The sequence below is a fragment of the Crocodylus porosus genome, unplaced genomic scaffold (assembly GCF_001723895.1).
Source record: "Crocodylus porosus isolate Cpor-Errol unplaced genomic scaffold, CroPor_comp1, whole genome shotgun sequence".
NCBI lineage: Eukaryota > Metazoa > Chordata > Crocodylia > Crocodylidae > Crocodylus > Crocodylus porosus.
Genome location: NW_017728951.1, coordinates 19,136,365 through 19,153,616, shown reverse-complemented (window position 1 = coordinate 19,153,616; position 17,252 = coordinate 19,136,365). Strand labels below are relative to the sequence as shown.

The window sequence follows — 17,252 nt, the reverse complement described above, 5'->3', positions numbered from 1 at the left end:
ATACATCCAGCATTTAAAATATTTTTGGGGGGGATAAAAGGGGAACCATATACCCACCTACATGTTTGTGTCTAAGCAGTTTAACCTTCCTAATCTACATGATCACCCAATTTTACAACCCTTGGGTGTTTATACACATGCTCCAAGAGGTGTGTGGGGGGGGGTACTTTAATTAGAGTGGCTCCGGAGGGTGATGTGTATGTGTCCCTGCACTGAAAAATGGCAGTGGGGGTGCTTTAGCTAAAGCTCATCAAATGAGCTTTAAAGCACCCCTGCTGCCACTTTTCAGCATGGAAACACTGATACACGTGACGCTGGAGTCCACTGGAGAGTGGTAATTACCATGCTCCGGTAGACTGTTAATAGTCTGCTCTGACACATTGTGCATCAGTGCGTCACAGCAGCTTCAATGTACGTGTATAGGTGCCCCTTCTTTTCTATTAATGCAGAAATAAATAGTTTTTAGAAAGGATGTTGGTTACTCATTAGTCACTAGTTTCCAAAATCTTTAAGCCTTGCAAGGTAACAAGCAGTTGACATACAGAGCCCTACACAGAACCTAATGTTAAAGAATCATAAATTCTACCCTTCGATCATAGCTTCATAGGAAAGTAGGACTGGAAGCGACTCAAGCCAAAATCATCCCTTCCTTAAACATCAGAGCCAAGTAGATGCCTAATCAGCTCTTGAAAATTTCTGGGGATGGAAATTCTACTTCTCCAGGTAGCCTGGCCTCAGTCCTTTTATTCTCCAACCCCAATTCCCTCTGCAACAGTTTGAGGCCATTGCACCTAGTCCTATCCCCCATAATGCCAGAGAAAAGACTAATTTCCATTTTATCTGTAATTCATGTACTGGAAGACTTCATCAAATTCCCCCTCAGTCTTTTTTCCAGAGACAATGATCCTAGTTTTTTCAGCCTGTCCTCACGCATCTCAAATTGTTTTTATAGGTAATAGCAAGACCCCCAACCCACAAGGAAGGGTGCTATGACCACAAATAAGGCAGCTAGCCCTGTGACTTTTCACCACTAATTATTTGGAATTTTTTCCTTATCCGAACATAAAGGGGACCAGTTATTGTTAAGCGCTAAAATTGTGTCTTCTGTTGAGCCTCTGGCTCTTAAAACCTTACCACCATCAAGTTGCCTTTTTCATCCCCACATCTTTCTGCACCTGTACATTGATCACTATAGCAGTTTGAACACTGGAAAATACACAAGCAGACATACAGAATACACATTGGTGTTTATTTGTGATTGGCAAGTCACATTATTAAAAGTTGCAGGTACCAAATCCTATACTTGCATTTGAAATTTGTTTTATAATTTTCAGGGCCATTTGAGACACAAAGCAAAATAAGCTACAAAAGAAAAGCAGCACGCATCATATGCAGATGCGATTGTAGAAAAATTAAAACAATACCCCCTCTCCCATCAGGGTATAATTAAAAAAAATATTCTTAATTTAAACAATAAAATAAAATGGAAATCAAAACTATCCTCAGGGTGAAAAACTTGAAGGCATCATCCACGGAATGGTTTTATCAGTTATAAAATGTGTAAAAAAACAAACAAAAAAGAATATAGATCATGGCACTAGCACTTTTACATTGGGAGGAAATTAAAACCCTTTTGTAACATACCAATTGCATATATCTAACGTAATATACACAAGGTTTCAAGTAATGGACTGTGTTCTGAAAGGAAAATTTCCATTTATTAATAAAAATAGTGAAAGAGCTATCTATTTTTCTTTTCTCCATCGACTGGTTGATCCAGTTCAGAATCATACTGACACTTTTCCACGCATTTCCTTGGGAACCATCCTCTGACTCTTGTTTCACCTACAGGCAAGACAAATTACATTAACTGTAGAACAGAGCAACTGTTAGTTTTTCCAACACCAAATCTACATACAGCAGGAATAATATAATCTTTGCCACTGAGAATTTCACATTTGCTCATTCAGATGAGTAGTTTACGATTGCTGTTTGGAAAAGTGCCTCAAAGTTAACTGCCAAAGCATTTCTAGCCCTAAGAACTCTCAGACTTCCCAGGAAACGTATTTAGGCATGCACGTAGGCGTGTACACACAACAACCCCCACCCAGCGACTTTGTGCGTCTTCCTCGTTCCACCCAGACTGGAGTTTGGAATAACATGATCAGCATGATGAATCCTAAAGTGCTTTTCTACAGTGTAAAGCATTAAACTCCTAATTGTTTGAAGTAGAACATAAAAAACTGAAATTGTGTTCAGATGGAGGTTAGAAAAGTAAGAAGAATCAGAATTACATTATTGTAAAATCTAATGTAGCTTGTTAAGATTACATTTTCTGAACTAGACTGAACACTTCAGTACTTTTGTGTTCCGAATTATTTGTAAAACTTGGACTTGGAGTACGTCATAAATCAGGAATACTAACAAGTTCTAGAGCTCATACTGGTCTATTCTGCACGCTATACTTTTTTTTAATAACTGTTTATTAAGTTATAACGGGTTTATTTCCTATAAATAGCAAAAACAAAATGACAAATCAGTATGGGAGTAGGCACCATTATTATCATGAAATCTTTCTACTTAGCAAGGTGTTGCCCAGTGCTCTTTACACCGCCCAAGATGTTTTCTTTTTTCTGACTGATTAAATTGCTCTTTGATCAAACTGGTCATGCCTATCAATTATTATTAATAAAAAGAAACGTGCTGGGTCATTTTTGTAGGTGATCTTTAGAATATAAAAGGGCATATCATCAAACAATAAATATTTCCCACATTTCAATTACAGGATATTTTTTTAACCTACAGTTTTCAAGGACAAAGACTGTCCCAACTACATTTCGCTGGTCTCATATGCCATATTTTTACACAATTATAGAACGAATTTGAAAATGGAAAGCAACTACAAGTAACTGCTTTGTACCATCAGTAGTTGAGTCAAGAATTCTTTCACCATACATCCAGTGTCTGAAAAAGAAAATAAAAATAATTCCATTAGACACAGAGACTAATCTCACAAATGTCTTAATCAGATTTAATTATGCAAAGCCACTAACTTTAAGCCTCTCGTGGCTAAAATCAGATCCCCTTTACTCAGTGCAATTCTAGGTTCCTCTGTGCAGGGTGTTGTGAAGAATGTTTTAACACCTTTAGTCATGGGGCAGCAGGCACCACTGTAGTCTTCTACTGCTTGGTACCGCACCTGTAAATTTAAACAGATAGTATACCATTGAGAGCACTTGTGTGTGTTTTCTGTCCGTATCAGTTTTCCCATTATTTGCCATAACCACACCAGTTAGGAATGTAGCACTGAAGAGACTCCCCAGCTCATCAAGTCTAATCTCCGGCTGTCACAGGTACCAGGACATATAAACCCTTTCATTAACTTAACAAGCAGTTAAAAACATACTGAGAAATCTAATGCACTGTGATGAAAGCTGCTGTCAAAAAAGACACCTAAGCCTGGGTTAACTGTTTGAAAATGAAGAGTAGAATCATCCATATTTTGTACCATCCTGGTCATTTGCATGACCCTGGCATGTGGCATGCTTCTGCTTGCTATTAAAGTTCTTACTATCTAGAAACCAAGGAATGAGTACAAACTAAGTTAGATACATTTTAATTAGAACAGGGGTTCCCAACCTTTTTATACGTGGACCAGCAAACAATCTAATTTCCATATTTAAATCTAATTTTTACCAGGTGGGGTGGGGCAGGGTTGCAAGGATAGGATTGGGTTGGGGCTCTGGGGCACCCTGCAGGGGAGGGGGCTGCACAGGCAGTAGCCTGGAAGGACCCAGCTGGGGCTGCCTGGGAAGAAGGGACTCTGCTGCCTTGCCTAGGAACAAGCAGCAGAGCCACCTCCCTGTCCTACATCCTGGTCATTTCCCTGCCCACATCCCCCCACTTCAAGCCATGAGTGGGGCTGGGGGGTCCTGCCCAGCCTGGCGCAGGCCCCAGTACCTGGTGCACAAGCAGCACCTTGCCAGGTGTGGCCATGGCAGTGGGACAGGGCGCACAGAGCTTGCCTCCCTCCCGGGGCTGCCCTGCCGCCCAGCTTTAACCCCGCACGCATGTGACTGCTGGTGGCGGAAGCCACGGCCCGGCAGCCAACATGATGGTTGGGAACTCCAAATTACAATGTTTTGTTTTTGTGAAAAACTGAGGTCTTTGTTTTCACAAGTTTAAATTGGGTAGCTTAAGTTACAAACAAAAATATGAATTGCAGAAAAACATGTAAGGTTGCAAAAAGACATTTTTCTACGGTGCCACAAAGGCAATGTTACGGCACAGACAGACATCCAAACAGACATCCATGGCCCTTGTTGTGCCACAAATGCCCAAGGTTGTGGCCAGGATAACAGATAGTAAAAATCTGTACTGCTTGTGTGTGGTGGATGTTGGTTTGCTTTATGGCAGAAGAATGCAGATAGCCTAGAGCTGTCTCCAGCTGCTCCTCCACCTGCTCTGGCTACATCTCCCAGGGTTTCAGGGACCTGATTCTGTGTACCTTGAGAAGTCCCCTGCAGGATTGGACCCCTGGAGTGCAGGAAGTGCCTGTCTGGGTTTTCCTGCTTGCAGAGGCATGCCCCAGGCATCTCCAGGTAAGGGTTTCACTGCCACCTGCCAACCCCATTCACAGCTGCCCTGCAGGATTGGGTCCCTGAAGCACAGAGTGGCAAGGGCCTGACCATACAGGACAACAGGTGACATCTGTGTCACCCAATGAAGCAGATCAGCTGTGCCAGAACACAACCTGGCCCAGCTGATCCCACTCCAAGGATGACGTCTGTTTATGGCTTCAGATTGCAAGCACCACACAAAATACTTACACTTCTTAGTCGCTTGTCTGATTTTTGTTTGAGCTGCTCAACCTGTAAAACATTATAAACAGAAGTGTAAGGTGGCATGTAATTAACAATGTGTTACCAATTTTAAGTACACTGGTGCTGTTGCTGGTATATTACTATTCTGTATCTAAGGGCCTGCTTCTGCTCCCATTCAAATTGACAGCTCTATTTCACAGGTGCAAGGTCAAACCACAAGACACCAAACTGAACTCTGCTGTTAGTGGCACTACTGAAATTGGCAGTCAAACCTAAACAATAATCCACTGATCAACAGATTATAGGCAATACACCCAAGAATGAAGAGTAAGGTATTTAAGCCATTTATTCCACAAAACAGTTATACAATGTTTGGCTTAAGGACACATACTTGCTGAACAATCATGAAGACTAGGCTCTGGATTTAAATCTCACCTATAAGAGGTCATAGATTCATAGGTCAATTCGTTCTACATGGGTTCCTACACCCTACTTAGCACTACAATATTTGAGCACCTCCTGTTCCCCTGTATGGATTACCAAATGGATCCTTGACTTCCATTCGGGCTTCATTCAGTGCTCTTTGTCTCAATCACAAACTGCTCTAGGGGGACACAATTTGGAACTGTAAACACTACTTGCTTTACCCACTCCTGTTCTTAATAATTTCTGAGTATAGAGTCTACAGCAGGGGTGGGCAAAATGGCAGATCTGGTCGGCGGCTGGACTCCATTTCCTACCAGCCCTTGCCTGCATGGCTGGGGCTGGTTTTCATGGAGAACCCAGCAGCAGCTGCACTGTGAGAGTGTGGGGCCAGGGTTTTCATGGAGACCACACCCCAGCAGCGCAGGCAGGATGCATGGCAAGGTGGGGAGCTGCTCTGGGGTCAGGCTGGGATTTTGCAGCAGTGACCATGTGGGTCCGGAGACAGGGTGGACCTGTGATCTGCAGCCTGCATGCTCTAGGCATGAACATGCAGTCAGTGGATTGTGGTTCTGCCCTGGCTCCCTGCAGTGGTGACAGTGTGGTCTGGAGCTGGGGCATAGCTGCAATCTGCTGCCTGCATACTCCTGCCTGGAGCATACAGGCTGCAGATCAGAGCTCTGCCCTGGCTCATGTAGTCACTGCCACAAGATCCCAGCCAGGCTCTGGAGCAGCTCCCTGCCCTGCCAGAGCTGCTGGGGCCAGTCTCCACAGAAACCCTGGCCCCACATTATCACAGCAGGGCTACTGCTGAGGTCTCCATTGAAACTGGCCCCAGCCACATGGACAGCGGCTGCTGGGAGATGGAGCACACTGCCGGCCAGGTCCAGCCCACGGGCCAGACTTTGCTGTAGACCAGGCATAAGGAAACCAAAACTAGCTTGGATACTAGACGCAGTCAGGCTGGGTAGCATGCAGCTCTGCATGAACCAATTATCCTGCTCCTACACTTATTACACAGCAAACACTGCATAACAGTTCTACCAAAAAGAGTAATTTATACACGAAAGGAGGACCTATCAACACAAGAAGGGACCATATTATTGGTAAATATTGCCTTATATAAATGAGACTTTTAAAATTACATAATAAGAAGATATAAGGAAGGAAGACATGCTTCCTTCATCAAATTACAAAGCAAGTACTTGTTAATTTGAGGTTGAGGTAAGTATGCTGCAGGGCAACATAATGACTGGTAAAGCATTCTGCACCCAACATTAAGTTTTGGGTTTTTTTACAGCATATTTAAAATTCGATAAAAAGGTATATAAGGAAAAGCACAATATTTTAAAAATCCTATACATGAAGCAGTTTGTAAGAAAAGGTATTTTAAAAGTTCCAGTACATTTTTTAGATTAGACTCCTTATTACCCTATTCATTTAATTTCTGTACAAAACAGGTCAGCTGACCACCAAACAAATATGAATGGATTTCAGGAATAATTTGTACATTTACATTAAATAGGTAAACTTCACTAAGCCAACTAAAACTAATGCCCTAACTATGCTGGGAAAGAATTTGGGGTGAGAAAGAGAAACACACAAGCTTCTCGTTCAGTTTCTCTGCAGAATTAATTTAAATGAAAAACTGAAATAGGACTTGTCCACACAAAATAGCAACAGTTAGATCAAATGCAAAGAAACAGACATTTCTATAGCCCTCTATACAAAAAAAAATTCTAAAACTATTAGTAACGGGAAGATTTTAAAAGAGTTTTACTTCCAATCTATCTGTTCTATTGAATGCTCTTATGTTGCTTGCGGTTATTTAAAAATCCGGTGAATGACTGGAAAACGAAATAACCTTTTGTGCAAGTGGTGGAAATACGTAGGCATCAAAGCAGAACACTTACAGTCAAACTGTACTGGTGACAGCCTTCTTTTACAGGCCATTCCAGGCCATTTCCCTCAGGAATCCCAGACCATGTAAACACTTGCTTGATGTTTTTCCATTTACTTCCCATGTCATAAGGAAAAATGAAGATTTCACCTGTATGGTAATACTGGATTCTGTCTTTGGCCTGTGCAGAATAAATACACACTTGACATAAAAATCAATTCACAGTGGGATTTAACAGGAAACAGTTGGACAATGCAGGGTTGAGCTGGAGTACCAAAGCCCACATAACCAAGCACACACACTTGAGTAGAAAAATACTGCTACAGCATCCTTAGTTTAGAAAACATTACTAAACTGGATACAGTAGATGCTGCAGCTAACACAGCTTTACTCAGCTGCTTCTTACAGACAGGGTCAGCTAGGTAGACCAGAGATCATGCCATGCCATGTTCTAAGTTCCTGTGGTTTAAAAAAAAGCTGATGCCTAACTATTTCTCAAAGTTTGCCACAAGGCGTTCAGTTACCTGAAGTCCTCAGACCTTCCAAGAATATCACAGCCTTAACGAAACATAAACATAGTTTAATATCTACAATAATGTCAATTATCACATACATTTCAATTTTGTTGCCTGGTGCAACAAACTTTTACTTCTTTAAGCAATACTGACATCTAGTGTTGCACTCACAGAAGAATAAAATCTACACATAGCAACTTGTTTAAATACAAGGATTTCTTTAGTATCCATTATGTTCAATTTTCAAGAGGGAAACTGTATTAGTATTCTACAATTGCACCAGGAAGTCTTTCATTATCTTAGTATTTTCATATTACTAGAGAGCTGCTATTCTTGGAGTCTAATTTTCTATATTCATTAAGGTAGTGATTCAAGACCCATTTTAGGAATAAGATTCAATTGTGCTAGACTGTAAACACAGAGGTCTTCATGATACTAGATACTATACAGATTCATAGCCCTTGTCCTAGCAGTCCAATCTAAGACAAGACTTATAAAAGTAATTGTAATAAAGAACAGGACAGAAGACAAAGATAACAGTCAAAAGTTCATGCAGCTCAGGTATGTCTACAAATTGGAGTCTCTGAACACCTTTCACTGAATAATATAAATATTGAGCATTACTTGCTGCCTTTTATCCTTGGTGCTGTTGGCTGATTCTTTAGTTATGTGAAACAAGAAGCATGTCTCTAAGAGGGATTTAAAGAAGATAATGGCCAGATGGGTTAAGTTTAGGGAGGGCTTTTCTTTCTCATGTAGTTATGGGAAAAAGGGCAAAGACCAGGAGCAGGAATCCTGGTTTTCCCCAATAAAAAATTGCGAATTCTCTGATAAAACCCCCAGAATCTCTGTGATCAAAATGAAAGGCCCCTCACTGGCACATGCGACAGCCTACAGGGCACAATGGGGCTGCACAAAGATCTCCTTGCTGCTGTGAGCTCTGCTGCAGCAGCAGCAAGGGGCACAACCCTGCCTTGCCACCTCTGCTGCTGCTGTGCAAGCAGGGGATGCCTTGCCAGGGCAGTGAGGAGCTCATAGCAGCAAGGAACTCTCCTGCACAACCTCACTCTGCCCTGCAGTGCTGGGTTGCGCATGCTGGGATGTGGAGACCCCCAGGGAGGGCAGCAGGGCAGTGAGCTCAAGCCCACAGCCCTGTGCACAGATCTGGGGTGGGGGGCACAGGTCCCCTCTGCCCTCCTGGGAATGGGCACAGCAGCAGGGAGCCGGCCCTGCCCCTCTTCCTCTGGATGAGCCATCTATGGCTCCATCCTGCTCCCTGCCAGGGCCCCACGGTGGCACATTGCAGCCCTGGGCCCCAAGCCCCACATTAGCTGGCAGCAGCCCTAACCCTGCCAACTCTCTCCCTCCCACATTAAAAATCCCTGCCCCCCCTACCCTACCACCTTACATACGTAGCTGCTCTCCAGGGTGCTTGGCGGCCATGTAAGATACATACACATGGCAACTTGCCTGACCTCCCTCTTCCTGCTCCCCCCAGCCCCTTGCAGGCTGGAACTCTGCCAGCCTGCAGGGAGCTCTTTGCAAAACTGCAAAATCTGCGGGTTTCTCCAGTAAAATGAGAAATCTGCGTTTTCCACCAGCAAAGGGGAAAATCCGTGGGTTTCTCTGTTTTTCTGTGGAAAACGGAAAACCTGGATCCCTGGTGATGAGGAATATATGAGATCAAAATGGGTAGTTACCAGAACATTACTGTTTTTTGCCAAAAAGATACGCTTGGATACACAGATTAACTGAGAAAGGTCAACATTAGATAGAAAGCTACATCTTACAGACAGGTAGCAAAGTTGTCAGCAGGAAAATATTGACTCTTTAGGTTTATTTCCTCTGCCCCAAATAAAGAAGGTAAGATTTTCTTACAGGGTTTGCTTCAATTAAAATACCTTCCAGAGTCCTACAGGGGAAAATTATAGGCCAACTGAAATGACACTTTAGGTTTAAATCGGAGAGGCACAGAAACAGATATATCCAGAGAGCAAGTATTATAAAAGAACATACCGTAGAATCAATGCCTACCTTCTCCTCAATCCAGGATTCGATTGAAGTTTTATTCTTCAGAATTACTTTCATCTTTAAAAATAGAAGTTGATAAAATTAGCATTATCCATAAACAGAAAGTACATCAACTTCACAGAAACCATTCAACTTAGCATAATTATTCCAATTCTACATGAAAACATAAAAGTTACAAGTATCTTTACACAACATATGTAACATATTAAAAGGTAAAAATTCTGCATGCTAATATTCTAATTTCATTCCTTTTTTAAAACATCCATTTTAGGTTTGAACTATAACACATGATATGAATTTATGCACTTCTGTCATTACCTCCTTCTTAAGATCTCTGACCAGTTGATCAAAGAAAACCCCTTCCTCCCACTTTATTAGTCACCAGAACAACCATTATTATTATTTTAAAAATGGATACATGAAGACAGAGAGAGATTAAGTGATCTCTGTTTCTTGAAAGAGAACCCTGGAGTCCTAACTCATTTATCTGCTAACTGTATTCCCTACATTGTTCAACAAGAGAAAGAGTAAAAATAACAGAGAAATAAGAATGCAAGACAAAAATCTGAAAAGAGTTACAGGAAAACAATTTCTGAGCAATTGCTTCCCTCTTAATCCTGAATACTGATCCTCCTCTTCTATCACTTTAGACCAGGGGTGGGCAAAATGCGACATGTGGGCCAGATGCGGCCCTCCAGGCCATTCTATCTGGCCCGCAGGGCCCCTAAATATTAATTTTCTAAATTGTTTATCTGCCCCCGGCTGCCTGTTATGCGACCTTTAGTGGCTTGCCAAAACTCAGTAAGTGGCCCTCTGCCTGAAATAATTGCCTGTCCCTTCTTTAGACCATTAGGGACCCAAGTACGTCTCACAGTATTTAGTTGTGTATTACAAAATGCAGTCAAACTCACCTGGATAATAAACAACATACCAACTGCTATAGTTGTTCCTAATGCCAGTCCCAAGGCAAAGAGAGATGCAGCAAATGCTGACAATCCAAAGGGAATAATTGGAAGAGGGTCTCTTTTGGCTGCACTCATATCAATCCTTACAGAACTCCACCCAAAAGATATCTATCAGTAGAAAAATATACTTATAAATTGCTGAATATTCCAGTTGCTGGAATAAGACAACTTGAAATGGCTGGCTTTATAGATAACTTCCAGTCTCTGCTAAGGTTATATCATAGTAGGTACAGTGATTACAAGAAGACATGCTTGTAGAAAGCTCTTTGCCATGAGTAGGTCTGTGCTCAGGCACTGCATTCACTTTTCTCTGCAGTCTGCAGCAAGCCAGACCTAAATTCTGCAGCTAAACCTTTAGATTCTGTGAACACTAATAGAAATCCTTTGGTATCCTTAGATAAAGTTTATGCTGGCCACAAAATTTCTGGTTTTTTTATGCCACAGGAGCTCATCTGAAGGTTTTGAAGAAAACAGTCCGTAAGTTGGAGGATGCCGTTCTCACCTGTCAGTATGACTGCTTTAGGCTGCCTACAAACTCAGGAAATATCACTTCGTCGGTTACACTGAATATATAATTTTCAAGCTTTTCTTTGCAACCATGAAGGCTGGAAACAATTTCATTTTTGTTTAGAATTTAGAGTACAATTTTGGGGAAAGGTATGGATACCAAAGTAAGTTCTGCCCAAGTTTGATTTTGATTTTTAAATAAAATTGTTTTATTTAAGTTACTTTTAGTCCTAGACTATTCTTGGGATAATCAATGTAGACTGTTTTGAGCACAGGAATAAATTCTTGACTTCTGGTAACAGGCAGAAGGAAGTCAGTGGCACGTGCCTGACATACAATCCTAAAATAACAAATCAAAAGACTACGTGTCCCCGTGTAGCACTACTCAGAATCTGTTGCTAGTCCCTAAATAGTGCAAGAAAACACTAGCTACTGTGGCAGCAGCCAGAAAAGGTGCAGAGGCATCACACCTTCCTGTCCAGATATAAATAAGCCTGCTTGTTTAGACAACGTTTTGAACACTGAATTAGATTACCTTACCCTGTTATAAAGTTGAGTGTACATGGTCATAACAAAAATGAAAGATGCATGGATGCATCCAAGTGGGGCTAAAAGGAGAAACAGAGTGAAGTATGCATGGTTTTGATATCCGCAACAGTTATTGATCCAAGGACAATGGTGATCCATCTTCATAACACACCTAAAGGTAACAATGAAATATATTGGCGAGTGTTAAACACCTCTAACAGTATGTCATGAACTCTGTACTACCAGACTACAAATAAAAGCTTACTTGGGTATCCACAAAGCTGAACTAGACCTCTACAAACTTAATTTCATGGTTGGAATATGAATGCATCACTTCCTGCTAAGCCTGGAAGTGCCACAAAGAAGTGATCCCCACCCATTATCTCCCACACTGGTATATCATGTCCTGGAAAGGAGGCAGTTTAGCTGTCAGAGTGGTGCCAAGTACATACCAATAGGCACATATAGAGAGGCAGCTTGCAAGCAGTGCTGGGGCTCATGTTCAGGAGCCCCACATTAAAAAAAAAACAACCCAAAAAACCCATAAGTCCTGCCTTTGTTATTCTTAAAGCACCTAGGATCATGAAAATTAAACAAGGAGACAATTTATGTTATTGTCCTGCTCTTGGTTTTACTTTGTTCTCAGCAATAAGATAATCTCCATCTTTTTTCTCAGACTTATTGCTCCACTTTACATGTGGCAGCTACAATGTCTGATAATGTGAAAACATAATGGAAGAAAAGTAAAAAGCAAAAAGAAAATAATTTTAATGCAATGGGTGAAGCTACTTGTCTAGATCCACTAATTCTGAAATCATTCCTTCCATGGTTATGTAGTAGAGGTACATCAATAGATTGGTCCAATAGCGGATTGGCACCGATATAAAGAAAATTGACTATATCAGAAATTGGCCTAACGTGGCCAATAATTTGGCCAATAAAATGCCCATGCCTCCGCACAGCATGCAGGCGGTGAGGAACACAGCCCACGATATCGGGCCTTGGAGAGCTGCATGCAGCTGGCAAGTCTGGTGTGGTGGAAGCCGAGTGGGGAGGGAAGGGGCATGGGGACAGATCAACATCCCCAGCAGTGAGGGAGGAGTAGGGTTGGGGTAGGCACTGCGGCACAAAATGGAGCTACGGCTCATCCGGGGGTGCAGGGAGTGGGGGGCAGCAGCTCCCACTGCTGTGTGCTGCTGGTCCAGGAGCGGATCATTTGGTTGTCTGGAAGGTCCCGCTTCTGCTCCTCTGGGAGGGCACAGAGGGTGGGGGTCTGGATCTGTGCTGGGCGGGCCATAGCTGGCAGTGCAGCATGGCCCTCGACCCCAACCCACAGCTGCAGCCCACCCGGCCCACCCTTCCCCACACAGATCCAGAGGCACCCTCCCTCCCCCATGTCCTCCTGGACAAGCAGCAGGAGCAGCAGCTGGAGCCATGGGACAAGAAAGCAAGTTGCTCCCGGACCAGTGGCATGTAGCAGCGGGAGCCATCCCCGCCCCTGCACGAGGTGTGGCTTCATTCTGTGCCCTACCCCAGCCCCACTCCTTCCTCACTGTGGGGGGGCATTGATCTGCATTCCCTGCCGCCCATCCCTTCCCTCCCCACCCCGCTTTCACAGCAAGACTTACCAGCTGCACACACCTGTACTGGAAATTGGATTGGTATCAGCTGATATGTCTCCTTAAATATTGGTTATCAGTATCGACTCCCCAAATCTCTATCGGTGCACCCGTAGTATACAGCACTTAGCACACATTTAAATATAATGGTGCATCTCTGCATGTAAAGAAGATTGGATTAGACCTACATAAACATGCATGAACACTGTAGAAGAAGTTATCTGGGTACCATTCACTTCACATGTCCTCTGCAGACACTGCCTTTACACTAAAAAGACTCAGCATTTACTCATAAACTATGAAATAAGTTAGGTATGCTCTACTGAAAGAGTAAATTCTTTGGTTCTTTTATGTTTGCTGCTGTCTCCCTTGCACTAAATATTTCTCAGAGTGAACAGTACCTAAAAGAACTTTAAGTCTTCTTAATAAAGGAGGCATATAATGTGTCTCTGTTTCAGAATCATTACTTCCTGTAAAGTGCACAAAGATTGGAGCTTTGTACAGCCCGGCTAAAATGATTCAGTCTAACAAGTCACGTGTTAACAGAAATAACAAATCCATGGGCATGTTGTAACTTCTCTCTTTATGCTCTCTAAATGTCCTTCAGACAAGGTGTGGCTCAGATGAACAAGCTAACTGTAAATAAGCACTGACTTGCTTAAAATGTTTATATGCTTCTTCAGGACACATTACCTTTCACTTTAGTTGCTTGTCATAAAACTATTTTAAACACAAAGCATACCTTTTATAAGGTAGCCATTCCCTGTAACTTAGAAAGACTGAGCTAGGGCTGAACAGATATGGGTACACTTGTGAAGAGATAACTGAAACAGTTCAGTCGAATATTCCCATTAAAACCAACAGGTGTAAACAAGTATAAATAAGGCAAAAATGAGCGTTATGTAAAATAAATGATAAACAGATGCTTGGGTTTATGAGTCAGAAAGGTTCCCTCTTGCCCACCCATCAAAATATGTTGCTAAAAAAAAGTCTAGATGTGTCTGTGTAAACTCGCATCAATAAAGTAAATGCTATCCAGTTCTTTCTACTCTCGAGTTGCGTAGTTCTGTATTTGAAATAAACGTGGCAAACAACGCATGGGGTAACACTCAAAACAAATATCATTAAAATAATCTTTAAGAATATAAATTACTTTAAATGCAAAACATTAACACAGGCAAATGATACCTGTTACATTTTCGGCAGTGGTGTGAACGTGGTGCCTTGTAAGACTGGCATGCTTTACAGTACTGGAGATACACGCAGTCCTGAGATTTTTCCTGTAAGAACAAAACTGTTAGGAAGCAGTCTAATAAATCGTACTAGCAGAACATGGCTTAACACTTTCATACAACACTGGGTGTGGTTGATCTTCACCCTTTTATGGGAGATGGTTGAGCAAGAAATCAGCACTTTTTGCTGTCATTCCAGTTAACGCTCACTGTTAAGCATAAAGATTGCCAACTCTGCCCCCCCACACCCAAAAAAGTGCAATTTTCACCTAAAAATGTAGACTCTGACACTTCCAGTCGCTTGATACAAGCAAACTGCAAGCAGGCCAACCACTACAAAATAACTAGTAGCACTGAGGCCTTAGTAACTTGCTTTCACTGATTTTTTTCTTCTCTCTAGCTAGTCTAAACCCCAGAGTATACCAACATCTGGCAAATGCAGTTCCCAACCTGTGGTATGGGTACCCCAGGGGTACACAGACAACCTGACAGTTTTATGCGTTAATAGATTGATTATAATTACTTTGTATGGCAAAAATTTGCTGGTCGTACTTAAGGTTGAACTGAAAAATTTGCTAGTGGTACTTAAGGTCATATCGGTTTAAACTGGTGGTGCACAATCTGTCAGAGTTTGAGAATCGCTGTCTTAAGATATTTTATGATTCCAGGGATCATAACGTGCTCCAGTCACACTCCTCCTCATCCCAGCATAGCTGCTACAAGCAAGAAGAAGCAGGTATAACAAGCAAATTTATTCCCCAAGTCCATAGATTCCCCTGATACACAGACTCGTCTTCTTTTTCTAAGGAGCTTAGCGATTACTGTAAATTAAGAGGAGCAAAAGCATGAGTTTAACACCTCCGTCATCATACCCATTATGAAGATCAACTGTAATACTAGTTCACCGAAGTGAGCCTTTACCGGTTTCCATCTGAAAGGAACATATCCAGGGCCAACGAACATGGCGTTGAAGTAGTTGTAAAGAATCATAACCGTCCAGTTGATGAGCATGATGAAATTCACACTCCCTCCCGGCGTCTCCAAGGGCCAATACCACAGGACCGCATCGATCATCGCCATCGTGGAGCAGATGGTGATGACGCCCAGGGCTATGATGGGGCCCCAGTGACAGAGCCTCTTCAGTTCATGCAGGTTCTCAAACTTCACGAGCGAGCGCCCCATGGCCATCCCGACCGGTGCCTCCCTGCCACGCAGACCCCCTAGCACTCGGGGGCCAGCTCCAGTTCCCACATCCTGGCAAAGGGCAGTGTCTCGGGTCACGGCATGGCGGGCGGGTGCAAGGGTCTGCAGGAAGCACCCGTGGAGCGAGCGCCTGGCGCCCCTCAACAGCCCGCCGGGGGCCCACGTCACACCTGAGAAGACAACACCATGTCCTGCTGGGTCCTGGCTCCTCAGCCAGGCACCCTGAGGGCTGTGAGAGCTGCTGAAGGGTGCTGCAACCCCCTCCCCCACAATGAAGGGTGCCCCCCCAGGGGTGCCCGAAGCCCCTCCCCCATATTGAAGGGTGCCCGAAGCCCCTCCCCCATATTGAGGGGTGCCCTAGGTCTCCCACTTTAAAAGTACCCCAGGCCCCCCCCTTTAAGGATGCCCCTCCCCCACACTGAAGCGTGCCCCGGGCCCCTCCCCCTCGAAAAAGTGCCCCAGGCCCCTCCGTTACCATAGAGACAGCCCCGTCCCCAGCCACCCTGTCCCCTTGCTCACCCCAGCCCCGCCCCAGGCCGTCGCCATGCCGCGCTGCCCCCACTCAAGCACTTCCAGGGTGTCCCAGTCGCCGGGCGGAAGCAAAGCCCTTCCCTTCACTTAGCCCTCACTTCGCCCTCAGCCCTTCCGGCCGGGCGGTTCCCCACCGAACGCGGTCCCCCCGGAAACAGGCGCGTCTCGGGACTTCCCCAAGGGGCGTGGCCCGGGAGGCGGGTAGGAACCATTTGTGCCGGGAGCGGAGTGGTGGGGGGCATATCTGGGCGGCGCACAACACGGAAGCGGTTTCCCGGCGCCGCAGAGACACTCGGGGTCCGTGGGTCGGGCCCCGCTAGTATCGGTCCCGCCACCGTCACCATGTCCTCCGACTTCGAGGGCTACGAGCAGGACTTCGCGGTGCTGACGGCCGAGATCACGGGCCGCATCGGGAAAGTGCCCAAGCTGCTGGGGGGTGAGTGCTGCGTGGGGTCCATGGCCTTGAAATCCGTGGTCATCCCGTCAGCAGAGCAGAGGCCGTGTCACAGGGTGGCCCCGGGTGAATACCAGCCTGAAAAAAGATTTGGGACGGTTTTTCACGTGTTTTGGCGGCCAAATTCGGACAGGTAGCACATGCCACCCCTTCCAATCGATGCCACCCAAAGTGCTGCTGGCCAACTTTTCGGTTCTCCCTGCAGGTCTGGCGGTCCTTGTACATAATGACGCAAGTGGTCGCTAGAAACTGTGGCTTACGTTAACACGGCATTATAAACGGGGGTTGGTTCGCGAGGCGAGGCCCGATACTCTGTTTTCACCAGAAATAACCTGGGATGTTGTATTGGATCAATTATAGATGAGTAATTTAATGCGTTTATGTTGTAACTAGGCATCGCATCCAGAGGAGAGCCACGCGCATGATCGGAGGTCAGGAAAACAGATCTTACGATGACAGGCTGAGAGCCATGGGACTCTTTAGCCTGGAAAAGCGCAGGCTCAGGGGTGATCTGATGGCCA

General features: G+C 44.1%; 2 protein-coding genes across 6 annotated transcripts in view; one reads left to right on the top strand and one right to left on the bottom strand.

Annotated features, from left to right (window-relative positions):
* Positions 1-1,228: 1,228 nt before the first annotated feature.
* On the bottom strand, positions 1,229-15,874 carry ZDHHC6 (zinc finger DHHC-type containing 6). The gene is made up of 10 exons (XM_019555771.1): positions 15,465-15,874; positions 14,500-14,591; positions 11,705-11,864; positions 10,604-10,765; positions 9,696-9,749; positions 7,160-7,327; positions 4,830-4,871; positions 3,054-3,199; positions 2,921-2,964; positions 1,229-1,845 (listed from the first exon to the last, which is right to left on the bottom strand). The coding sequence occupies exons 1-10, from the start codon at positions 15,729-15,731 to the stop codon at positions 1,742-1,744; spliced, it is 1,239 nt and encodes a 412-aa protein (XP_019411316.1). The 5' UTR covers positions 15,732-15,874; the 3' UTR covers positions 1,229-1,741.
* Positions 15,875-16,526: 652 nt separating this feature from the next.
* The window catches only part of VTI1A (vesicle transport through interaction with t-SNAREs 1A), a 350,990-nt gene continuing 350,264 nt past the window's right edge, over positions 16,527-17,252 (top strand). For 2 of the 5 annotated variants that reach the window (XM_019555775.1, XM_019555774.1), the window contains exon 1: positions 16,527-16,713. In XM_019555775.1, the coding sequence (XP_019411320.1) occupies positions 16,620-16,713 (94 nt within the window). In that variant the 5' untranslated portion in view covers positions 16,527-16,619. The remainder of the gene's footprint in view (positions 16,714-17,252) is intronic. The other 3 variants (XM_019555773.1, XM_019555777.1, XM_019555772.1) reach the window with 2 other exon arrangements.